Here is a 27,767-nt window from a genome sequence, read left to right as displayed (position 1 = left end):
CAGGTCGAGAACCCAGAGACTGAACCCAGGCTGTCCTGCAGTTGGAGTTTTGGACTCCACACCCTAGACAGCACGGCCACGGAGGAGGATGAGATAATGGATTAAATTAAATTGAATATTGCTTTTAAAGTGATTTTTATTCTTTCTGTTGCATTTCATTCTAATTCACCAGAACTTTATCGCTTATACAAAACAAAATACTGAAATAAGAATAAAAAACACATTAAAAGTAATATTTAGGTCATTGTAATACTATTTCTGACAATCTCCTTAAATTTAATAAATATAGTCTACATAGAGCGAACACAAACAAAACAATCGTTTGACCAGAAGCCTTCGTGTATCTTCCCCTCCATCCATTCGGTTAGGGCCACGGGTAAGTCTGCTCCACTCTATCCCCATTCCAGGCATGAGTACAATGCACAGGGCACACATTTCTGTGCAGTTCTTTTCTTTGTGCTCCTACCATACCAGTGGTTCCAAAATTGTGCTCCACATAGCACTTATTGTCTCACCTCATCAGCTTTTGCCACTTGCACCTTCTTGAAACCACGTGAAATATCGAGAACTTCATGTTTAATATGCTAAAATGCCTTAAAATGCCTTCAATACAGCTGCCATTAATGGTAGTACCTACGTAGGTACCCACTGAAATTAGTGTCACCTTCACACCAAAAATGAGTATGTGAAAAATTGATATTCTGAGAAAACAATATTTAAAGTTCCAATTTTTAATGGGAAAAATTAAATTTAGACTGTAATATGAACTACTTAGAATTCAAAAATACAATCACGCTTTGGATATGTTAATTGTATTAACCAACACAATTTGAAAAATACAGGTAAGTACAAACAACAAAAAATGAATATGCATGCATGTGGCAACCATGTGACTACATAGCTCTTGAAAGGAGTTCTGCAAGTCCAAAATATAAGGAACGGTCATCAATACTATAGTCCATAGTTACACACATTATTATTTTCTTGAATTTCTTTTAATTATTTTTTATTTTTATTTTAAATCTTTCAATTTCTCCCATAAATTGGAATTTCACTTGCATTCATGTTATCAATGTAGGAAACCTTCCTTGCTATTCAACAAATAAAATAATAGATTACATAGAAAAATCACAGTGTCACCGAAATCAAATTGTGAGTTCCAACATTTCAAAATACCATTAATGTGAAAATTAAAATACAGCTTCATAAACTTACTTTGTATGTATCTCTTTTACCAAGAGAATGTTGAATATAGAGTTTTTCTTCGACTGATATTCTTGGATGTTTGTCAGGACAGTCATACACCAAAAACACCCAACCAATGAACCAAATTATGCCTAAGCCACCAAAGATATAAAAAGCCAGTGGCCATCCTCCAAATAATGTCAATTCACACAATTTTCCAGTGATTGGTAAGGACACAACAGTACCAAAATTTGCTCCTGAAAAATTGTGGATTATTTGTTTGTACAAAACTATTTCATAATTGAAGAATAATAAATTAAAAGGCATCTATAAAAATCATATGTATGTGGACCTTAAAGAATAACTTTTAGTTAAAGACAAGGTAGCATCTAGAAAACAAATATATTAGGATTATTAACCTTTAGCACATGAGAGCCTTGCCTCCAAGGATGGGACTTTTCAAACTTGTTGCAATGTATAAAAACAAAATCATAGCCTGAGAACTAATTGTCGTACAGATGAAATCGGTTTTATTTACTTTTGGAATTACAGGTATTTTGGAGGTGAAATTTATATATTGTACCTCCCAATAATAAAAATTAAAGAAAGAAGAAAAAGATGAAGAAAATAAAAAAATTACAAAAAAAATATATTTGGCATGCTGCTGTGGCCACCACAATGCCCAAATGAATGAAAAATGTTCATTAACCATGAAAAGTAGTGTTGAAAATAGGATGATACTTCTTGGGGGTAAAAATAATAACAATGTATAAATAAATCACTGTTGACAGTTTATGGGAAAAATTTCGGGAAATCACTTCGTGTCAGCCCTATGGATGCTTGATACACCAAATATGCAGGGAAGCGTAATAAAAGACTACTCTTTGAGCACATGTAATGCCCATACTTCAATTTTTGGAAAAAAAAAAAAAAAAAAAAAAGCAAGCAACATTTTAGAAAACCTTAAGTGTTGAACAGTAGAATATGCAGGCTGTCACTGTGAGTTCAATAGCGACAGCATGTGGGGTGTTGCCACATTCAACACAGATCCCTACTAGGCTGAATGTATAAATTCAGTTTCAGATTATGAGATTACAGTGATAACAGGCTTTAAAAACGGATGTAAAGAGCTTCAAAACAAGACCAAGATGGTATTTGTACTAAGAAAAAGTTATTTCACAAAATTCATATAAGAACTCTTATTTGGCAGATTAAAACGGCCCCGGCACCCACCCAGCATCGAATAACATGGGTACCTGGGGGAAACCCTGGGGGGTAAAGGCGGTCAGGGGCGTGATGCTGATCACATCACTTCCACTCACGACCGGATCAAGAAAGTGTGGAGCGTTACCCCCACACCCCCTAAACGCCTTCATGGCATTGTGCTAAGCACAGGGGAGCACTTTACTTTTTTTTTTAAAAAAAAAACTGCAAATTACAAATTGTATTCCAAACCTTTCTACCTCCATCATATTTAAATTCCATCACAATTCAACCACAAATTTTTCATTTACAGAATGTCAAAGAGAATGGTCATTTGGAAAACACCAAAAAACTGACTCTATCTTTTTTCTCACGATAACAACAAATTCGAAATCATACAAAAACAAAACAATGATTACAATAAATCAACGCAGAATTACCGGTAATTTTAATTGGAGTCCAACTCTAGTATTTAAAACTTTTAATCCAATAGTAGGATGCCTGTCCTGCACCATTGCCGTGTGGCCTAAGTCGTCAGGCTTTGGACTCAGGCTACGGGATGCACTCTGGTTCGAGTCTCCTGGGGTGAAGTGTAACAACTTTTCTGAGATTTCAGCCAGTGTATGGGGCAGATAGCCACCCACCATCGTGAGCAAATTGAGGACTACGAATGAGTAGCAAAACCTGGTGATGGAAACCTACAACGAGGACTGGAGGTTCGTTGTGCTGACCACATGTCACTCCTTAAGTGGTTGAATGATTGCCCACTTCTGCTGAGGCATGTGGAAGTGATGCTGGCAGTTGGTAGGTAGGCCCTGACCATCATGGGTTATTATTTTTTTTTTTTTATATAGTACGTCTCCTGTGTCATGAATGAAATTGAGAAATTTACTTAATCTCATTGCTATGCAGTGCTACAGCATTACTATTAATTAAGTAACTAATAAAGAAAAGATCAATAAAATGTAAATGGAAGAATTTCAAGTACCAGCACTTGCCTGGATATGCACTATTCTAATTTTTAGACCAAACTAGGCTCTTCTTCATGAGCAAAAAGTAATTGATTGATTGATTTGCTTTATTTTACTTCGCTCTTTGTGCCACTTTTGGATAATTTGCAAAGATATGGATGAGTATAGATGTGATGAAATTGATGAATGGACACTCACAAACATCCATGCCCAGGCTGGGATTCAAACCCGGGTCCCCTGGCATCATAGCGCGATGAGCTAACCACTCTGCCATGAGAGGCCAGCGAGCAAAAAGTAATAACTTACTACATAGGACAAGCTCAAAAGTTGGTTAAAAGTGTGGCTGAAAATTCTCTTTAGAATAACTTCTGAAAGAGGCTCCTGTACACTACCATTGTGGTGCTACCACATGGATGTTTCTGTACTGTGGAATTTTGATCTTTCTCATCCAGAGGAAAAGTACCAGTTAATTAAAAAAATCAAACAATGCATATCCTGAAACATTAATTGTGGCATAAACTACACTAATATGAAAGTCCTGTGGAGAAAAATGGTCAGATAGTTCATGGATAGCACATCCTAGATGGCATCTTGATTTAACTTAATAGGTTGGAGTGATTAACAAGTTTGGCATTTTAAAAGTTTCTTTTCTTCTTCTTTTTAAGTATTAAATTATGGTTCATTCAAGGTTTTCTTTGTGAAGTGTAATTACATCATGCAAGAATAATTCTTATTTTTTTCATGAGAAAATCCTGCTTCTGTTGATAGAAGTGAGAATGTATCTATCTTAATGTGAGTATCCTAGGTAAATGCCATCAGCTATTTGGCATTGTGTTCATGCAAATAATTTTGATGTTTCTTAATTTTAATTTGCACTACTAGAGAAAAACTGGTTGCACCACATATAATTGTAATACAAACCGTAACGCACCTGAATATACATACGCGGAAAACTTGCTTCTTTCTAGAGGTGGAATCCACTGAGCCAACATCACATGCATGGATGGGAACGTTACACCCTGACAAGCAAGAAAAAGTGCATGAGGATGGAATACAAAAATAAGAAGTAAAATTATGTACATATGCATGTGAACATAAGGGTCAAATTATATAAACTGGCCACTTGGAATTTTACAGAATCTGTAATGAATATCACACAGTATTTATTTAACCATTTCCTTACTGGTGATGCACGTATACATCAAGATGGAATTTCACTTCCTTACAGTATGCTTTTTTAATATTTGTGTGAAACACATGGTTACATTTAGAAATATCCTGTGAGCATTGTAATTCCACTATCAAAACAAAATGCTCCTTGGTTTGATCATTGAACATTACAGTTACATCATAATTACCTCATGCCAAACAAGAACGAAAACACTAGAGTCATACTTCACAATTAAAGTAATAACACAATTAAAGTAATAACAGAATTTTACATCTATAAAGCAATTCATAGTATATGGCAAATTCAGTCCAACCTGCTAAATCACCATGAAATATTGAAGTTATCATTCGCTTAAATACTGCCAACATTCCATAAAGAAAGAAACACATCCAATCCCATTACCTAAGAAGAAGGAGAATAGTCAAACCTTGATGATCTAAGACCATTAACCTTGCTGCCAGCTGTCTCCAAATTATTGAAAAAGTAGTGAACCAGCAACTTACTACATATATTGAAGTGAACAATATATTGCCTGAATTGCAGGTAGGTTTGTGGAGTAAATATAGTACAGTCGATGCACATCCTTCATGGATGAATGGAGTGAATTGGTTTTGTTTGTTTGTTTAAGTTGGTGTTTTAAGTCCACTTTATGCACAACAGGGTTAATTGGGACTGGACCTACAGTTTAAAGTGGAACCATTATGTGCCTCCACCAGGCATCGAACCTGGGACCCCTTGATTACAAGGCAACAACAACGCTACCACTGCGCCATCGGAGAGGCCCTTGGAGTGCATTGGTACTAGTCCTCCTAGAGATAAGTAAATTTTCTTGTAGTGCACAACTTGGTCTACTTTCAGCTACAAATCGGATATTATAATTTCAGCCCATTAGCAATTAAATGGTTAAATCTTACAGACACCAAAGAATACAAAATGTCGAACATCACACTATCATATTCAAAATCTCTATTACAAGGGTCATTCAAGGTTGACCGGGACTTTTATTTCTGCAGAGGAAATAGGTAGCAGAAGAAACATCAAACTATGTCAGTTTTCAAAGTATTCTCCGTGCGCGCCGAGGCACCGTTGCCATCGTTCTGGCAGCTCCCGAATTCCTTTGGCGTAGAAAGAACTTGGTTGCTGTCGTAGCCACTGGAGGACATCGCTCCGCAGTGCTTCGTCTGTCGTGAATTTCTTCCCTCCCAGATGGTCTTTAAGGGGTGCAAACAAATGATAATCACTGGGGGCTAAATCCGGACTGTAGGGGGGATGGGGCAGAACTTCCCAGCGCATGTCGGCCAGAGTTGTTGTTGTCACATTGGCCGTGTGAGGGCAGGCATTGTCATGGAGAAGAATGACATTTCCAGACAACATATCAGGTCTTTTCTTGCGAATGGACTTTCGTACAGCACCACTCAACAATGTGGAGTAATACTGGGCATTAATCGTGCTCCCTTTGTCCAGAAAATCCACATGGATAACGCCCTTCATGTCCCAGAAGACACTTGCCATGATCTTTCCAGCGGACGGCTGCGTTTTGCTGTTCTTGGGGGCGGGGAACCTTTATGCCGCCACTCCATGCTGCGTCTTTTGGTCTCTGGGGTTGAATTGTGCAACCATGTTTCATCACACGTGATGATGGATTGCAACAATTCATCACCTTCTGCTCGAAACCGATTCAGAAGCTTCAGAACACCGTCCTGCGTGTCCACTTCTGATCGAATGTCAGCTGGCGGGGAACCCACCTTGCACAGATTTTGCGGAAGCGTAAGTGGTCGCGAATGATTGTCTCAACACTCCCGACACAGATATTCACTTCGGCAGCAATATCCCGCACTGTTACTGTCCGGTTCTCAAGAATCATTTGCTCAACACATGCGATATTCACTGGTGTGACTGCAGTCGGGCGAATGTGTCCATGCACTTCATTTGTCACCAGCTCCCGTCCTTCGCGAAAGTGCTCACACCATTCGTACACTCTTGTCCGCGACATCGTTTGTTCACCATACTGTGCTTGCAATCGTCTGATTATCTCAGCTGGTTTCACTTTCTCCTTCACGAGAAATTGATTACACACCGCTGCTCCACAGCCACAGACACACTGCTTGCCGCCATGTTCGCTGCAACTGCTGCGCATGCGCGAAATACGTCATGCCGGGCGATAGTTACTCGCGAAGGAATACATTACGTCACCCGCACGTTTCATCATGATCCGGCTATTCATCGATTTTTTACGTACGAAAATCCTGGTCAACCTTGAACGACCCTTGTAAAAAAACTGGGAACTCTGGGATCAATATTGGGGGCCACATACACTGCATTTACATCATACACTGCAGAAGTTTTTGATAGTGCACAGCATCAATGCATCAATCCATGTTGACAACACACAGCTATACTTATCAACTACACCAACAACAGTTAGATATAATGTGAAGATGCTGAAGTGGGGAAAAATTGCAGTTGGACTCAAAATGGACTGATATTAAATCATAACAAATCCACATACTTGTTACTGGGGAACAAATAATTAACTACAGATCATAATTACACAGACATTGTGTTGAAAATATGTGGGACATGCATACTGAAGAAACAACCATAAAAAAATGTGGGTTTGATCATAGACAGTTCTATTACTTAGAACATATCAATGAACTGTGTACAATAACAATCTATATTCTCAGGAATTCTCAGATTAAATACCCTGGGTAGGTAATCTCATGTCAGGTGGGAATTATTTTTATTCATGTTCTTGCATAAGCAGGTCTGGGACTCAACCAGCCTCTCATGTATGGATACTTGGGTCAACCTTTAGGTGAGGCAGGCAAAGATAGTCAGCGCATAATGCTGGTCATATAACCTCATAATGGATCCCAGTATGTGAAATCTGGGTACCTAGACCTAGGAACTGGACCTGGGTATCCAGTTCTGGAAATCAGATTTGGGTACCTGGTTCTCACTGTAACTGGGTAACTTAGATCCAAATTTTTTTGGTCCCCTGCTCACATCTTGAGCTTTTTCTTAGGAATCCAGTTTTATTGATAAATTGTTCTCCAGGGTGGGGGAGGGGGGTTATGGGTTATCAGAGGGGGAGGCTTTGTAATCCAAGTTCATTTTTCAAATATTTAACAGTATTAAATGAAGGTAAATTATATGTGTGTGTGTGTGCAGGAGAGGGGAGGCATTAAGTTAATATAAAATTTAGAAACAGGTCGCAAATAGTACTACAGTTTTTTACTGTTTGTTCGCATCTCTTGAAGTGTTAATTGACTGCTACTGACATCATCCTTTACTGCACACTCCATACTACTTTTGATAATATAGATGCAAGAAAAATGCACAATATTCAATCATGGTGCCTACCATACATTCCACCCCCGGTCAAAGCAATAAAACTCTTCGTTCGCAAAACTTGGGAGCTGTTGACTTTTGATTGATTGATTGAATTGCTTTATTTTACTTCGCTTCTTGTGCCCCTTTTGGCTAATTTGCGAAGATGAGGATGATTGATGATATGATGAAATTGATGAATGGACACTCACAAACATCCATGCCCAGGCCAGGATTCGAAGCCGGGACCCCTGGCGTCATAGCACGATGTGCTATCCACTCTGCCACGAGGGCCGGCTGTTGACCTTTGACACAGATGTGGAAGGAATATGGATGATGATGATGTCAAAGTCACAGATTTCTGTCTAAAAAGAGGACACAACACGGGCAGCAAAGGTACAGATAAAGAAACTCCCCTCTGAAAGAACTTCCTAAAGTCTAGAGAATCTTCAAACTTTAGCTCATCAAGATGAACAAATGTAAAAGCTTCTGTTCATGTTCAGTGGATGTATCCTTCAATTCTACATTTTCACTATTCACTGCAAACAAATTATACAAAATAGTTTTACCTAATATCAAGGAGGCTGACAGAGGTGCCCTTTGCCCTGCCTGGCTACGAACCTGTGCATAATTTGTTGTGACATTTTATCCTATGGTTCTAATATTCAGTAGAGTCATATCTGAATATAGCTTCAAAACATTTGATTTCAGCATGGTATACAAGTTCCACATGATTCAACTCAGTTCAACTAATGCCCTTAATTTGCTGGGTGAAGTTCAGCAAATGTTGGTGTACCAAATAACTAATGTTGACAACCTCTCAATAAGAAAGTGTGTGTGTATTATTATTATTAATTTATTGCTATTTTTATGTAGTTTTATGTATTATTATTATTAATTTATTGCTATTTTTATGTAGTTTTATGTTCAATTTAAACATCTATGTTTGGAGTTTTGAAATTGAGTTATTGATTATTTATTATAGTTAAGAAGTAATACTGAGAATTTCTTCCAGAAAATTAATGAAAATGGTTCAACCAATAAAATGGGTTCACTAGTGTTCTTGAAAAAGTTTGTGAAAATCCCACAACTTTGAACAGCAGCCCGTTTGTTTTATTTTCCCAACTTTCTACCAATTTTCTGCCATAAAATGTTCCTTGGGAACTAAATTGGGGAGCATGAAGAGAAGATTAAAAGAAGAGGATGAACTGGAGTGTGTAAAAAGCTTGTTCCTAAGTCACCATACTCCCTTTTGTCTGCTGGTGAAGCACAAAAAATATCTGGCCAAAATTTTATTTCTATTCCCTAAAAACATAGTTCTTCAAATTTAATTTGGAGATTATGCTACTTTTTACTAATATGCCAAAAACACAGTGCTAGATGCCAACGAAATGCAAATTGTGTTAGATTTAGCACCATTATGCTGGGGTTGGCACTACTATTTATAACCCTTTACTGTTTTAAACATCTGGGACAAAATAGCTCGACATAAAGAGTACCTGCAATCATTTATTTTTGAAAAAAAGCATTGATAAATACATGCTTGCAAAACTTTTCTTCGAAAGAAAAAAAATTGATAAGCATAGCCCACAAGTGGCCTGCTGAGCAGGTACGTGTTCCCTTACTTGAGCCACATCAATTCCAAACATTTGGAGTGCTAAAGCAATGCATGAAACCCGATATTTCAGGGATTATTCCTGAAACTTGACCACACTTGCAAATACAATCTACTTTCAGTGTTCTCTCCAACTGCTGGAAATCAGTCTCAAAAGCAGGTGACGCCAAACTTGCAAAAAGGTAAATGTCAAAAATAAAGTCTCATAAGAGTGCATGAAAAGTGCAGCAGGAATATTTGGTAGAAGAAAATAATGTTGCAGCAGAGAACAGATGGACATTGAAACTGAATTTCCAATCTTTTATGGTGCCTCTATTGAAATTAAAATAAGTGAATTAGCTGCCTATAATGTTTCATTGCAATAGTGATAAACAGCATTGGATATTATATGAAATGAGAAGGCCAAAAAACTCATGGAGATGCACCTTTGAAGAGGAAGGAAGACAATAGGTAAAAAGATGGAGAATAGTGAAGAACATCACATGCAACAGAATAAGGTGGAGATGCTTCGTGAATGCCCTATGTCGAGCAGGAACTAAAGGAAATCAAGTAAATCAAGCTTGTCCTTACTTCTTTGTATTAAATTCAGAACACAAAGTTTTAACACTGATACTTTTACAGTGAAGATTTGTTTGTGTATTAAGAACACAATACGATGGTGCAGTGGTAGCGTCCTCACCTTGTAATCAAGGAGACCTGGGTTCAATAGGCACATAGTGGTTCGGATCCCACTTTAAACTGTAGGTCCAGTCCCAATTAGCCTTACTGTGCATAAAGTGGACTTAAAAACACCAAATCAATCAATCAAATCATTAAGAACACAATAGGCAAATGTCCAACTACAGCATTCTAAAAAACAGCTTATAAGTGGAAGATTTACAACTAAGTAAAACTACGTAAAAGAGATAATTCCTGAAAATTAGTAAATCTATTAATTTCTCAAAAATACAATAAAGAATTAAAGTTATTAACCTATTCATATTGGACTCATCCATTCCAGTGCCTTGCCCAGGGACTACCCTAAGGTTTGCACCTAGGAACCAAAATCCACCTGTAAAGGTGGGACCCAGTGGGGGGGGGGGTGCTTGAGGATTGTCTGTGGAAATGCAGTCACATGGAACTGCATTAGTTAGAAAAGGAACTTGTTGGGTCCAATCCCGAGGCCAAAAAGATGGCACGAACACGATTTGGACATTATAAATCTAAATCCAAGACCAGGTTTGTCAGCTCACATCATCGAAGAGAAGCATTTGATTAAAAAGAGAAGGGTTATAAAAAGAGTGACGGGAATCATAGATTTGAATGTCTGGGAAGCTTTGTTCATTGCAGAAGAACACTGGAATAAATTAAATAATGAAAATGTAGACCCACTATGGAGTTTTCCTTTTCACAAGTGGAGTAAGCCACCATCTTTACAATTTAATGTAACAGAAAACATCAAGAAACTCTGTGAAAGCAATGATGATTTTGAATTACCTGATGATATTTGGGATTCATAATTTTTAAATAAAAAATAATGTGATCAAAATTTTTATCTGAAATAAAAAAAACAGACTGCTTGTTTTCAGTTAAGTTGTTATATTACAACAATGTAACATTCACAACATCCATTGTATAACTGATTCTATTTTGTTTAAAAAAAATTGTTAACCATTGTTATAACTGTATCTTTAGTCAAACTAAAAATAACTGTCTGATGAAAGGAGCGTGTGTTCTCCTGAAACATCACAACGGAAAACTCAGCCCTGGCCCATATCCATGGTAAAGGTTGAAGTTTTTGCTTGCGATGACGTGTAACCGGCCAAGTGAATGCATCACTTCAATGTAAATTCACGTGAAATGACAGAACGACAGTGTTGCAGTACGCAGATATTAAACACCAGAACAAGAACAATGTCAAGATGAGGATGTGTACTACAGGCTGTGGAAAAGGAGATGCGATAGCCACTAACGTCGTCAAATGGTTGGGCGGGAACTTTACGTCACATATCATGAAGAAGTAATAGGATCTGAGCTGATTATGTCCTTTGCGATTAGTCCACTCAGAATTAGTTCACTTCATCAAATGATTTACTAAATCTCATCAATTTACATTGTCGAGTTCGTTATTTGTGTTATTTTTGGTACAGGGTCAAGGAAGTCAGTAATAAGGTGTGTTATATACAGTGTACACCTATAGATTGAATTGTATCTCCTCCAAATATGATGTATAAAGAAACAAACTGCCGGAGAACTAAGTGAGGTTAGTGTACAATTTTATATTACTATTATAGTGGAACCACAAGCAAAGAAACCTGCGCTTGCGACTCCTGTGCACCGTACTCCAGTGTGGAGGGGGAGAGTGGAGCATGCTCTCTTATAGCCCGAGTTGAACGGAAGAGGAGGAAGGTCCGCGGGGACTTTTTGACGAAGGTTATTTTTCTTGTGGTCGCTCTTATAAGTAAGGGGAACTGTGATTGGTCATTCATCTATTTTATCACTTCTTCATCATCTCAATTGACTTAAATGGCCGGAAGAGCAAAGTAAATTTATCAAATATAAATACAAACACCTACCGTTTAATAAATAACCAAAATAGAATGAAAAATTAGCAGTTTGTATTGTTATTGCTTTATGTGAATATGTAGGGGAAAGCGAGATAAAATTGTACACCAATGGCAAAAGAAATGGTAGGTGAATTGCCCATCACCATTTTCCTTCAGTCTGTTTTCCCCAATCTGGTGATCACAAATTGAAATAAGCAGAGGACATCATCTGCTTTCCATTATTTAAAACAACACAGGATGTAGATAAAAAAAAATGAAAATAGCGATGGACAATTTGCCTAATATTATCTACCTCTTCAAGAATAAAAATACATCTAAATTTAGAACCACAGTAAAGAGCTTACTAATGTAACATTTGTTTTATAGAAGATTATTTGGATCACATTTTCCATTAAGGAACATTAACTTTAAAACTTTTTCTTATTATTGCAAAATACACTACATTACTTCTTAACTTTCTTAAAGTATTATTGTTTTTACTAATTTAATAGATATAACTAGACTATAGGTTAATTTCCTTGTATTCAAAATTAGATCCACCTAGGTCAATGATTGAGCCTGCTTCTGCGTTGACTCTCTATACTAGTGTGTGATAGTACATGAAGTTTCCCAAGCTGTACGAGTTCTACAGCTGTGGAATATTCCTGGGTCGGGAAGATCCTAAGTTTGCTCAACATCCACTGTTGTTATGCTGTTGCAAACTTTGCTAGGTTGCCACAGTACAATTACAGTAATAAGTAATCCCTGAGAATTTTCCATGTCACTTCAGGACAAATGTAGGTATGTAATGAAGTCAGTCTTGGTAGCCAGTATGTAGATGTGCAGATAGTAGGTATGTAATATTAGACCACTAACGGTTCTTCCTTTTGGGTCTGCAAAGTAATTCCTTAAGCTGGTAGGTTAGGTTGAGTTACAGGTATTTCAAGTGCTTCATGGAATTTTTATTACCTTTGATTTATATGTCAGTATTTGCAGACTCAAAAGGAAGAATTATTTCATGTTGTATTACAAGAGATCGCTGTGGACATGAAAGCGAGATCTTCTTATACACATATACAATCAACATTTACATCTAAAGTATTTGCAATCGATATATCAAGTCGATTGCAGTTGGTTCTCCGGTGCAAGGCTGTAAGGTGCAAATGGCCTTGTGACCTACTTTCAACTTTTAAAAAAGAGGCCCTCACAGATGGTAGAGACTTTGATGCAGTTGTGAGGCTTTCAACTGACATCTACCTGTACCAACCATAGTTGGCTGAATCTTTTCAGGACCTTAAGAGACCTAGATTGCCTGGGAACCATAGGTAGAATTATGGAGAGATATTCCACCAACAGGAGAGAATATCAGATCTCCTCACTTCACGACCTCAAAATCAACAACAAAAGGATCCATTCTAGATCCCGAATTGTGGGATCTAAACTTGGAGCCATCTCTCAAAACATTAGGAAATATAAATATCAAATGGAGATCAAAAGCACAACAGACCATGCACATGACTTAATAATTGTAATAGAAGATAATTCAAGAACAGTGTTGGAAAAATAGTCCTCGAGAGTAAGCTGAATGGTAATACACACCAACCAATAAAACTCATAGGAAATAAGAAATAATCTTACAATAGTAAAGAAAGCTAAATATCTAGGTGTAAAATGACAAGAAATATACAACAATCACAACGATTACATAACTTTGAAAGCTGAGTCTGTAGCTAAAAAATAAATTACGCATCTAAATACTCCTGCACCATCACCATGCAGTCTACAGGTGCTTTCCAGATTGTCTGCTTTGAAACTTGTTCCAATTCAAAATATCTGTTCTGTACACAATAGTATGGAATTTCACACCAATTTTGTTGCCCTGAGGGCAAATAAACTGGATGCAGGCATAAAGTGTTGACATTTTTAATAGTACTGCTCCTTCACTTGCATGCAAAGTGAAATAAAGCATGCTGATTCATAATATCCGTTCTGTAGGCAATATTATGGAATGTTACGCCCATTTTGTTGCACTGAGGACAAATAAACTGGATGCAGCCATAAACTGTTGACATTTTTAATAGTACTGCTCCTTCACTTGCATACAAAGTGAAATAAAGCATACTGATGCATCAAAGCATGTATCCAGTGTTCTGCTGCAACATGCAGGAAAGCATCCATTCGCAATATTTGATATTTTTTGCAAAGAATACCTCTTAAATTCGCAATGCGCATGCAAATTGAGATGTCATTAAGTGAAAATATATAATACTCGTGAAATATCATCTGTGATTTTCTCACTATCAGTGAATTTTTCCTAATAAATGTGAATACGCATGCATATTCCGAATCTAGTCTTCATTTGTTTCAGTATGAAACTTTCCAAATTTCACCGAATTTGACATCATTTTTGGTTCACCAGTCTGAGGCATGCTGGTGAATTCTGGAAAGTGCAGCATGGCTATGGGACGTGCCAAGGTTCGAGTTAAGTCTACTGGAGAAGCGTAATAACTTTTCTCTTGATATTTCGGCCTGTGTATGGGACCAGTGGCCACCTATCATCATGACAAAATTCGGAAGCCATGATTTTGTATCGATTCACTTTGAGATTTCAAATTGAAGGAATGGATTGGGGCCTCGCATTCTAATCGCACATAGGATCCCATGATATGTTGCTACACCAATGATCATAACATAGTTTCTTTAAAAGTTAAATTATTTTATAATGGGTCATCCAGAAAGAAAGGAACGTTTTAGTGTAAAACACAAACAACAAATGATGTGTGCAAAAAATTTATGGTACAGAAACTACATACCTCACTCTACTTTTCCACACATTTGCCATATCCATTCAAGTACTTATTATAGAATGATACCCGTTTGTTGATACCGTCATTGTACTCGGTTGCCGCCAATATAATAAACCACCCTGTTTGTTTTGTATGGTAGGACAGAGCTTTTGAAGCATCTGACACTAGGCCTCAGCATTTATTGTTGCTCCCCCTTGGCAGAAAATCAATGAATAACATGCCTCTCCTTTTCCAAAAGACAGTTGCCAGAACCTTTCGCATGCTGAGTGTTTGCTTGGCCTTTTTTTTTTTGGCTTGGAAGGTGATCCGGTATGGTTAGGATGACCATAATATTTTGACCCAAAAACCGGACATCTCAAGATCAGTTTATTACCCCTCCACCTCCTGAAAAATCGGTTAGGCCTAATTATAATATTATTGTTATTATTAACGTATTATTATTTATTAAAGGATGGATCAAATAAATGATACATCATAAACAACAAATGAAATATGATCTCCCAATGTCCAAATGTATTAATCATTATAATCTCGGTATGACTTTCTCATCCTTTCTGAATAACCTTTGATGTTAGTCCTACGCTGAAGGTGATTAATGCCAGAAGTATTCAGCAGAAGAACCAATCTTATTGAGAGCAGCTTTATTCTTCAATAGTTTATAAATTTCCCCGAAAACCTTACCCCACATATCAGACACACATCTCTAGATTTTTCTTTTGAGTTTGTGTCAAGACAACTTTAAATTCTTGTTGCAATTCCATAAAGAAACTTCATGCTTATTCACTGCTTTATAAATATTGGAACACACACAAAACAATACACCTTTTTAGCATGAAATGTCTCTCAAATTTAAACTTTGTTTTTAAAACAACTCCTCGACTTTTATAAAACGGGACAAATAGTGGCTTTTTAATCATATGGATGGGACAACCAGGACAGGCCTCCAAAACGAGACTTCACCGGTCAAAATGGGATGTGTGGTCACCCTAGGTATGGCCCAACCCCATTGACTTGCACTTGGTTTTGGGTGTTGTATAGGCAATCCATGTCTCATCAACTGTCGAAATCAAGAAATTTTCGGTGAGCATTTTGCCATGGTTGAAAAACTCAAAGATACTGTCACTACATAGTTTTTTTTTGTTTTTTTTTTGGATGACCCTCATACTAAAGGTAGCTTACATACCTCAGCAAGTCCTGTTAAGATCCTTACTATAATGAACACAATCTTATCTATCCGAGCAGCAATTGGACTCACGAATGTGAAAATTGCAGTAAATAGTACTCCAATGCCAAACACCATCTTCCCTCCAAATATTTCTGCCAGTCGGCCACCAGGAATTTGTGTTAAGACATATCCATAAAAAAATGATCCCAAGATTATGCCTTGAATGTCTTCATTCCAATCAAACTCTCCATCTTTCTGCAAGAAAGGGAAAATACTATTAATATATACAATTAATATAATCATACATGTAATTTAAAAACTTCTAATACTACAGGCTGGCCAACATATATTGAGTTTATCTGACAAAACACTCACAACCAGAACAATTAAATAAAGCAAGGTAAGACTCCTGTTCCAGGATATCCTCAGCACATGCAACCTGGATAGAACAATATAACACACCATATACATACTGATAATGTGTGAATTGCTCACAATTGAATATCAACTAAAAGTTAAAAGATTAAAAATCAGTAACTTGCATGTGTCTCACAATCGAATATCAACTAAAAGTTATCTGAGCATGTATTAGTTAACCGGCATAAGATCGCTAAAAGAGAAGTCATCAGGAAAATTAACAACAAATTAGATAGGAATGTATATGAGGCAGCCTATATATGCATAGATAATTGGAATAAACTCAATAGGGATGACGGAAACTTGGAAGATGGCTGGATTAACTTTTTTTAAAAAATGGGATAAAGCCACCGGGAATAGAGCTGAGATGGGCTTCCATGTTAACCCTGAGGTTAGGAAAGCCGCCGAGGTGGAAGTAGAATTCACCTTGGACTGGTGACTCACAAGCCCCAGTTGGGGAAAGGCCAGAGAGGAGGAGTTTCCCTTCTCCAAGCACGAGCTGACGCCGTACATTCGCATACCCCGAGCACCAATCGGCAGTTTGCCTTCACCAACTTAGAAAGTTCTTTTGTTGTTTTATTGCGCGGTTTTAAGTATGTATATTTTACAACATCTTTTTAGTAAGTGTTCTTTCCTATACCTTTTGACCTAAATCCTCAACCAACACTTTCTCGACCAGGCACCATGTCAGGTGTCTGAAAACACCGCATCAACCTGAAGAAGGAGGTAGTATAACCTTTGAAACGTTGTTTGACCAATCTCATGCTCACACATGTAAGTTACTGATTTTTAATCTTTTAACTTTTAGTTGATACACCATATACAGGAAACCGATGCATATAAGATCTATACCTGAATGCAACCATCCATGTACCTAGGTATTATTCACTTTTTATATAAAAATAAACAAAATCTTGCTTGCACAATACAGTCTGTTTTTCACCTATCTATTTTGGTGACTTGTTTTCACCAAGTAGAAATAGTCTCTCTGTTTTAGACCTACTCTATTGATTCAAACAACCTTTTCGTGAACGGTGGCATTGAGATGTTCAAATAGATGGGATATATACACAGTAGAATCACAATTTTACATTCCCAGGTTTCATTTTCCCACTCTATACACTTAGTATTAATGATCACAATAGAGTAAAGTGAATACAAAATTCTTAAATTTTACATTTTGCAGCATTTTGAAAATGTACAGTTGATGATCCACTTTATATCTATTTGAAGGAAATAGGATACAGAAAAAAGTTTCAAATATTCATGGCTGCAAAAGATGCTGTACACAGAAATCAGCATCAGACCTGCAATGTTGACACCTCAATGCAACCATCCAGTAAAATGATCAACATTAACGTCTACTTTGTTTCACCAGGACATCTTCATCAGTGCCACAGAGCATTTTATAAGATTAGAACAGTCACCTGTGCACAGTTTTTAGGCAGAATGAATACACAGAAGGCATCATCAGCAAAACACTACAGGACACAAAAGGGACAAGAAAACAAACCTGGACCCTTCAGGAAACCCGGTAGCCAGATATTTCAGAAACCCTAGACAGCTCAGGCAACCTGAATTTTATTATTCACTTCTTTTCTTACAAGAGTACTTACAGAAATTATTTGTGTTTAGTCCTGTCATGTCCAGAAGGCTGTGGATATAACATCATTGGCATTTGCAACGTTATGACCAGGGAATGGATTTATATGTAAATACATATTTATGTGTGAAGCTCAAATCAGTGTATATTTTGTATTATCCTTGCGCATCATGGCATGTAGACTCGAAAAATTCCATTTTTATTTTCCATATTTGTACATATTTTAGGTTTTGGCTCATATTTTACCTACATTAGTTATTTTTACATATTATTTTCATATTTCAGAACATTTCTCAACATATACTACATATTCACGCAATAACTACATGTCACCGTGTGACCGAAAGAGTTGGGTGAATTTCTTGCAAATAACTGACAAATTTCAAATACACTCCCATTACTTCTTGCGATATTGAATGCAGTTTAAGTCAATATAAATCCATCTTAAGAAACAACAGAAGGAAATTCACGTTCGAACACTTACAACAAAATTTTGTTATTCATTGTTTTAGAAACAGAAAATGAAAACACATTTCATGTTACGTAGATTTTCAGCGAAAAATGCAGGCTCGGCCAGGACTCGAACCCAGGTCTCTGGCATACCGTACCATTGCTCTACCACTGAGCTACCGAGCCAGCAAGGCTTTGCTGATTGTTTTGCAATTAATGTCAATGTTAGCATACTGTATTTTATGTAGCTCAAGTAGTGTCTTGTATTATTAACAACTTTAACTTTTTACAATTTTAAGCCCATATTTAACTCCATATTTTGGTGGAAATAACTAAATATGTAATTACATATCTAGCACATTTTTACTACATATAAATCTGTTCCCTGCTTATGATGCTGGAAACAAGTGAAAGTTCAATGGTGCCAAGTCTGTTCTGTACAATGGATGTTTCAGCACATCAAATTTCAGAGCACACAGTGTATCCACTGCATGCGCAGCCGCATCATTTGACTCCTACTCTCTGGTTCATAATGGTGCACCCACGACTCGTCTCCTGTCTCAATTTTCGATTGAGAAAAGCATCTCCTTTTGGATATAATGGCCCAAATGCTCTGACAACCCATCTCCCATGTATGCCTGTGATCATTACACAGGTGCTATATCCGACGTCATCATGGTCAATATTGTACGCAGACCCATGACTTATGTTAAATTCTACAGTGATTTCATCAGTAGTGCAGACTGCAGTCACAGATTCCCTGCTCGATCTGCTGTTTCACTGCGTCAGTTGTCATGGTTGCCATGCTAACTGGTCTCCCATTTCGGTGTTGTTCATTGATATTTTGCCGTTTCTTTTCAATTATTTCTGCCAATTCGTACATCTTCCCCTGGCTCAAACAACTGTCTCACCCTCATTCATTTGTAGATTTCAGAAAGTTTCCACAAAAAACAAATAACACTTTCACAGTGTGAGTCAAGAGTGGAGTGGCCATGTTGTATGAGCTACTGCGCAGGTGCATACCACTCGATTATCATAGGGGTTTTACTAAGGAGCCATTTTGTGTTCCAAAAAAACTCTCACACATACTTTAGTCTAAACTTTCTATTTCTCAATCTGTCCCTTGTAAAAAGAAATGAAACAATTAATTTTCTTTATTATTATGACCGCGGTGGCTCAGTCGGTAACGTGTCTGACTACCATGCTAAAGGCACATCACCCCCACTCACGACCTGATCAAGAAAGTGTGTGGTGTTACCCCCACCCACCCTATACGCCTTCATGGTGTGGTGCTAAGCACAGGGGAGCACTTTACCTTTTTTTTTATTAACGTTAGTTATTGAGAAATGCTCTTTGAGTTGAAGTAACAAATTTCACAGCAATATAATAGCAGCCTTTCTCATGTTATTAATCACTTAACATTGGTAACTAAGAGAGTTAATAGTTATCTGCATATGCAATATGCATGCTGGCTTGACCAAGTGGATTAAGCCTTTGGATCTCTCCACAAAGTTCCCCGGTTTGAGTCCCAGCCTGGACATGGGTGTTCCTTCTTATTTTTCCTTCATCAGTTTCCCAGGGTTGCTACGATTTTTTCATTATGAAATTCCCTGACATTTCCAGGTTTTCCAGTCCAGAAATGAAATTTTTCCAGACATGTTTATAATCATGATTTTTGCTTTTGAACCTTGTGTTTTTCAATTAAACATATAATCCATTAATTATTATGAATGTCCCTTTCACAACTTTTTCTTAGCAAATTTTATTCTACACACACAAGAACTCGTGAAAATTTGAAGAGTAAAATATAAAATTACAATCGGCATCAAATGTATTGGGTGCTACAATTATGTACATCTAGCTTTCAGGCTAAGGTAACGGAGGTACATTATTTCTCCATAACAGGTCTCCACAATATAAAAACAAGAGAAAAAGTTCAAAAACCATACACAATTTTTCAATTACAGTGTCATAGAAAATGCTGCTTTTTTACTTACATTTGAAGATAGGGGAAAAGGGAGGCAAGTCAGTTTTTCATAATTTTACAGAATAGCAAATTGAAAGTTCGAAACCAAATAATCTTTATTCTTATTGATGTATGTTCTGTATTACATGTATTATGAAAAAAGCATATATTTCTTTGTATGAAAATGAAGTATGAAAGAAATTGACTCAAGAAGAGTACACAAGTTATGACAAAAACTTTCTCAATGTAACAGTTTACAGCATTATGAAGTGGTGCACAAATTCACTTGTTCAGGTTTAGGCAGTGCTGTCCTCATTGTTTCTGACCCTTAGGTCAATGTGGCAGGTTTGTGCAGTAAATCTGAGCCTCTCTTGTGCAGAACACTTTCAATTCCTCAAGATCTTTGAACTTTTCGTCTGATATTTGTAGAAGTCCCTCATAAGCTCTAGCAGGGTGTAGAAATTCGTTAAGATTCCAGATGAGGTGCAAAGCTTCTGTCTTTTTTCTTCCCGGAAATCCATGCTGCATTGTAGTGTTCCCGATGCATAATCAGATGGGGATGGTCTCCTTCAACTTTCAGCTCCTTGATTGGTCTCGTTGGAATGGGGCATTTCTTGATGTAATAGTTTTCAAGGAATCCACTCCAGTCTCTGATCATCCCATCATCCACTTCTACAACTGTGAAGGGTTCTGGTTTAACTTGTGCACTTTGGAACACTGCAACCCAGTCCTTATGAACTTCAGTTACAGTTTTTGTTTTTAGTAATCCTATATCCTTGTCGCATTCCGTGTATGAATGTCGTCGTATTGGAAAAATGACTGCAGACATTTCTTCTCATGAACAACATAGTGTAAATATCGAAGAACAGTGTAATTTTTATTTAGGCCTCCTGCAGTCACAGAAAATATGTAAATATTGACCAACTGAGCTAAGAATGTTAGTAATGTACTCATTCAAAAACGATGTTACCTCATTTGACCCTTTTCTGCCAATAGTTTCAGGATAAACATAGAAAATTGCCTTGTTGTCAGACAATTGGTGAATGTTGAAAGAAAAAACAATTAATTGTCCTTTGTAGTAAACCATGTTTGGACATGGGAGATTTTTTTGAAAATCCATGGAAATTGATTCCATCCGATGATGCTTCCTACTTTTTATTCTTGCCTGTCTTTTGCACTCATAGAAAGTTTCTGATTTCCTAATATGAACCTGTTCCATATCTTTGATTCTCTTCTCTAAGTCATGCTTCAACACTTCGTCTGCAGAAACTAATTGGGAAGTGAGTGATTTCTTATGTGCAGAAAATTCATCACAGGTACTACATGAATCGCTTCTTGGGTAACCAAAGGCAATGTTAAACTTGGTATTAAAGATGGTGCGGTATGTTTCATATGATACCATGTTGTGAGCATTCTTTTCTGCGTACATATTAAACATTTTACTTTCTACTGTAATGGCTTTCACAGCCTTTAAATGATGATATGTGATCCATAACAAGCTTTTCAGTTTCTGAGGACAATTTATTGTGCCTATTATTATGCTTGCCTCGCATGTCATTACCTATATCTTTATTACATTTTATGGCTCTTTGGATATTTTCAAGTCCTTTTTTAGAAATGCCGTGGAGTGAACGGAAAGTTTTTTGAGATACTTGTATTTCTTTTACACTTGCATTAGTCTCGCCTGGAAGTCTTACCTTGTACATAAAACCTTTATCTCGTAGTTTTGCATCTTCTTCATCTTTTCTTGGTCTCCTTTGTTTGATATCGTGTGATGTAATTAAACCAGTCAAATGCAAACTTTGTTTCTCCCAACACTGCAAATTATTAAAGTCACTGATAAATTTATTTCTGTGTTTCACATCAACAATGTTGAAACACTGCAGTTTACAATTACAGGAATCTCCGATCTCGTGTGTCTGGGCCCTAACTTTCTTGTTAGCTTCCTTTATCCTCCCAAAATTCTTTCTCTTTTTACTACGTTGTGCAGATACACATGGTCCTTCGTCACATTCACTCATTATGCTATGAATCAGATTCTGCACAAAATATTACTCATAAAGCAACAGTCTAAAGAAAGAAATTCACATTTAAACACTCAAGATGGGGCATCCATTGTAGAACAATCTCTGTAGTTTATATCCGACAGTGTTGCCACATGCAGTGCAATTACAACAGTGGTGAAGTTACTTTCATAAAATGACTTGTATTCAACTGACTTACCTTCTTCTTCCCCTATAGGTGAAATCTTCAAGATTTAATTTATCAGTGACTAACCTCCCTGTTGCTCTGACATTGCGTCCACATCAACTACATCATTCAAGCTACATGAATCAGCTGTTAACTCATTTTCGACCATTTACTGACTTGCCTCCCTTTTCCCCTGTAGTCTTAATTTATAAGTACACAGCATCTTGAAAAGTTTTTGTTGCATATAGTAATTCTATAGGAAATGCCAACAAGACTAAAATCTATAAAATAATAGACGATAACCTCACCTTCACCAACCTTTCCAATAATTATGATCATATTGTCAATGTACTTTAGTTATCAATCAGATGTCTGGACTGCAAGTTTTACTTTGATATTCTTTCTAATATCTAGTATTAAATTTATTACAGAAATTCGAAGGAACCATAATTTTGCACAAGACTGAGAATCATAAGAATGAAAGAAACAAGTTTCTAAACTGAATCTTTTTTGGGAGTGGAATCACAAGAACCAAATCCAGAAGTGGAAGTGAACTGCTTGTTCATTTTACAACCTTTCCTCTTGCAGACTCCAAAATAGACATAAATTCCAGACGATCTGCAAATTTCCCCGACATTTCCCTGACAAGCAAAATTCCTTGTTTTCCAGACGTGTAGCAACCCTGGTTTCCTCTAATTATTACTCATCATCATCAATAGTCAAAAGTGGCAGAAAAGTTATACTACATAACAAAAATACAAAAATAAAATACATGTTCGTTGTACAAAACACCTACTCAGGAGAGTTAGTCCAAATGGGATTCCGTAACATTTCTAGCTGCTGTTGATAAGAGGACAAAATTACATTCAGGAATTCTCTAGAATAGGACCATTGTGCACCCAGCAATTTTGAATATTGAAATACCTTTTCAAGGACTATTGTTGGGGCATCTTAACCAATAATGAGATAGATGTTCCTCTATTTCTTTCACAGGCATCTGTGCATCCTACATAGCTAGCCAATATATGAAATATTTTCCTCATTAATGAAAGTAGACAACATTTGTCATGTAAATTTCACTCTTTTTTATTAAAGTGATATTGTTTGAAATTACATTTTTCCTTCTCATCATTTGTTTCTTTTTTTTTTCTTTCCTAAATGCCTATGTAACCTATGCATTTATTACATGTTGATAACACACATAAATTTTCTTCTTGAGAAGATCAAAACATTCAGATTAGCTAGGAATAGTAATTTGATACTGGGATTTGCATCACCACTACTTCACTTGAACCCCTAGTGCCACCTATAAAGGAGGGATGGGATTATATGGCAACCTGTGGCATCTTAAGGCACATCCAGAATTACAAAAGGAACGGAAAAAAATATAATAAGAATATATATTTATCACACAGAATAATTAGATTAAAATTACAACTTCATTAATGATGTGATTATATCCAACCAATTTGATTTATCTTCTGACAACTCTTGGACAATCTAATTATTCACCATTTCAAAATGCTTAAGAAAATCAATGAGCCAATTTATTGGTTATCATTAACAGTTTATTACAATTCTTATTACCCCAGTGCCTCATGCTGATTTAGTACAACTGCGACCAGCTGTTAAGAAGAAAAGGAACTCCTTGAGGCCAATGCTGATGCCTTGTAAGGAAGGGGTCCCAGGTTCAATACCCAGTGTGGGCACAAGTGCAGTGGATCAGATCACATTGTACCCATAGATGAAGTCTGTTCAGCCTATCTGAGTAAAAGTGAACTTTGCCAAACTGTTGTTAAGAAGAAAGACTTCAAACTTAACCCTTAAACGCATAGCGTTACCATATGCTAACGCTCAACATTCGCATACTTTCGTGTTAAGGATTGTCTATATTGAATGTGTAGGCAAATCCAGTGACAGAAGTCACTCTAGGAAGCATAAAGCTTGTGTTTGAGTCAAGGTAACAGTATTGTTGTGAGAGGATGTATTTATTTTGACCTCCGATTCTTTTATTAAAAATGTCATATGCTGCAAACTAAATATGGTGTTTTTATCTGATTGTCTTTCATTATAGAGTTCTGAATATTTTCAGCATTTAGTAAACACATGCAATTTAAAACTAATGATGCTTTCTGTTCAAGAATTTGCATCACTTGCAAACCATACAGAAGGCGACAAGAGGCTTTAGAACTTAAATTTCTTGGTTTGCAAGCAGTAATAATAGAATAAATGAAGTAAATGTTGAAAAGGCCTGTAGCTACTGTATCTACTTCATTTATTCTATTATTACTGCTTGCAAACCAAGAAATTTAAGTTCTAAAGCCTCTTGTCGCCTTCTGTATGGTTTCTTTTTTCTATTACTTATAATTTATATGTTATTTTAATATTATTAATAATAATAAATATAATAAAAATAATATTAATAATATATGCCCATTTCATGGAACATTTTGTGCCTGTTCAGCAGCTCCGCCTTGTTGAGTCTGTGATCCCGTATTATGGAAAACATTCTTGCAAGCTATTTATTACAGGTAAGTCTATAAGATTTGGTTACAAAGCCTGCCTGGTGCTTGAAAACCTTCCGTGGATACCTCTTTCGTTTTGATATCTATCAACACACGAGTATAAAAAGATTCCACTGGCACTGAAAACAAATTTAGAAAGACTGCAGCTCCACTCATCCATATGCTACATGAATATCCACGAGACAAAAATTCTCCCAGCTTGAATTTGGATGGAAATCGCTCACAAATATGTGGCATCATTTTGTGTTGCACCTAAGGGGGCATGGTGGCCCATTACAACACAAAGGAAGGTTTTGAAAGATGTGTGTTACACTGGTGGTCTACCAGTAGTGTTCGCATTGGACATGTCAAATATGTGGTTGGACTTCACGTTCCATGTTTCATACTTTTCTATGACAAGGGCTTCCCCGATGGCATAGTAGTAACTTCGTCACCTTGTAATAAAGGGGTCCCGGGTTCGATACACAGTGGAGGTACAGAGCACAGTGGTCCCGATCCCACTTTAAACTCTAGGTCCATTCCCAATTAGCTATTCTGTGCATAAAGTGGACTTAAAACTTTAATTCAAATCAATTCAAAGTTTCTATGAAGTGAATATTCAAGAGTGATGTACATTATGTGAATATAGAGTAATCATTATGTACTAAATAGTTATCTGGGTGCCTTTAGCTCAGAAAATGTGAGATTAATGTACAATGGATCTATAATATTTGTATTATATAAAAAATAATCAAATTTTGAAAGTAATTTTAAGGTTAATTCAGGAATTTTGAAGTTTTCAAAAATCAATCATATGGTAAAGTGGCATCATTTGAAAAGGGAGAATGAAAATTTTCCAAAAATGATTCAAAATCGCTTATTAGTACATAACAACAGATATTAGACTAAAAACAAGAAAAAAAAATGACAAAAAATAATCCATGCGTTTAAGGGTTAAATGTGGAGATGGTTGTATACTAGGGATGGCCAAACGGATCCGGATCCGAAAAATCCGGATCCGTTCGGATCCGGATCCAAAAGTTACAGATCTGGATCCGGATCCGAAAATTCCGGATACGGATCCGGGTCTGAAAGTTTCGGATCTGGATCCGGATCCGAGAGTTTCAGATCCGCGGATCCGGGTCTGAAAGTTTCGGATCTGGATCCGGATCCCAGGGTTCCGGATCCGAGAGTTTCGTATCTCAATCCCATTATAATATTACCACACCTTAGTCCTACAAGAATTTTTTTCAAGTGTTGTTCCTAAAATACTTTGCTACGCATCGGCTAACACACTCGTGCACAAATGTCCGAAGTGATTTTGTAAATGCCATTGAAACGAATATGTATTCATTCGAATGTATTGGAAATTAAAACACACATAAATGTGAGACATTCCATTCCAGGATGAAACCTTTAACACATATAACAAGATAGAAATGTTATACAAAAATTATACAATTGTTCTACAGTTACAGTTTTACAAAGTAAAATAAAACATTATAATATATGCAGTGTTAAATAATTACAAAGTGTAAGACTAACAAGGGAGGTTATCTAAGTGTCCCCCTCCGATTTCCATGAAACTTGGCAGTATAGTGGGGCCCAAAGGAAGAATTACGTGTTTTTTTGTTTCAGCTAAAAAACGGTTTTAGGGGGCAAAACCCCCTCAAATGTCAAGATGAGGACAAATTGAAGTGAGGATCGGACCCCTGTGTCCCTCCGATTTCCATGAACCTTGGCAGGTGTATAGTGGGGCCCAATGGAAGAAATACGTGTTTTTTTGTTTCAGATAAAAAACTGTTTTAGGGGGCAAAACCGCCTCAAATGTCAAGATGAGGACAAATTGAAGTGAGGATCTGACCCTGTGTCCCCCTCCGATTTCCATGATACTTGGTAGGTGTGTGTATAAACGGGCCCAAATGAAGAAATACGTGTTTTTTTTGTTTCGGCTAAAAAACGGTTTTAGGGGGCAACCCCCCCTCAAATGTCAATATGAGGACAAATTTAAGTGGGCATTTGATTTATGTGTCCCCCTCCGATTTCCATGAAACTTGGCAGGTGTATAGTGGGGCCCAAAGGAAGAAATACGTGTTTTTTTTTTGTTTCAGCTAAAAAACGGTTTTACAGGGCGAAACCCACTGAATTGTCAAGATGAGGACAAATTGAAGTGGGGATCTGACCCCTGTGTCCCCCTCAGATTTCCATGAAACTTGGCAGGCGTGTGTGTATAAACGGGCCCAAATGAAGAAATACGTGTTTTTTTGTTTCGGCAAAAAATTTGTTCTAGGGGGCAACCTCCTCTCAAATGTCAAGATGAGGACAAATTGAAGTAAGGATCTGACACCTGTGTCCCCCTCCGATTTTCATGAAACTTGGCAGGTGTATAGAGGGGCCCAAAGGAAGAAATACGTGTTTTTTGTTTCGGCTAAAATACTGTTTTAGGAGGCAAAACCCGCCTCAAATGTCAAGATGAGGACAAATTGACGTGGGAATCATCTGACCCCTGTGTCCCCCTCCGATTCCCATGAAATTTGACACGTGTATAGAGAGGCCCTATGCCCCCTGTTTCTTCCTATGCCATATTTACGTGGTTTCGGGGTCAGATCCCCACTTCAATTTCTCCTCATCTTGACATTTGAGGGGGGGGCTCTATACACCT

At 37.0% G+C, this 27,767-nt stretch overlaps 1 protein-coding gene and 1 non-coding gene across 2 annotated transcripts in view; both read right to left on the bottom strand.

Annotated features, from left to right (window-relative positions):
• MFS10 (major facilitator superfamily transporter 10) overlaps positions 1-27,767 on the bottom strand; it is a 98,790-nt gene that overhangs the window by 52,126 nt on the left and 18,897 nt on the right. The window contains exons 3-5 of the mRNA XM_083136892.1: positions 15,994-16,230; positions 4,291-4,378; positions 1,216-1,442 (exon numbers count right to left, since the gene is read on the bottom strand). Of these exons, the coding sequence (XP_082993018.1) occupies positions 1,216-1,442; positions 4,291-4,378; positions 15,994-16,230 (552 nt within the window). The remainder of the gene's footprint in view (positions 1-1,215; positions 1,443-4,290; positions 4,379-15,993; positions 16,231-27,767) is intronic.
• Positions 18,561-18,631, bottom strand: TRNAT-GGU (transfer RNA threonine (anticodon GGU)). Its single transcript has one exon. It is a non-coding gene; the product is annotated as a tRNA-Thr (tRNA).

The sequence above is a fragment of the Lepisma saccharinum genome, chromosome 15, assembly GCF_977018435.1.
Source record: "Lepisma saccharinum chromosome 15, izLepSacc3.1, whole genome shotgun sequence".
In the NCBI taxonomy this organism is placed as follows: domain Eukaryota; kingdom Metazoa; phylum Arthropoda; class Insecta; order Zygentoma; family Lepismatidae; genus Lepisma; species Lepisma saccharinum.
Note: the sequence above shows the minus strand (reverse complement) of the source record. Positions and strands in the feature narration are given on the sequence as shown.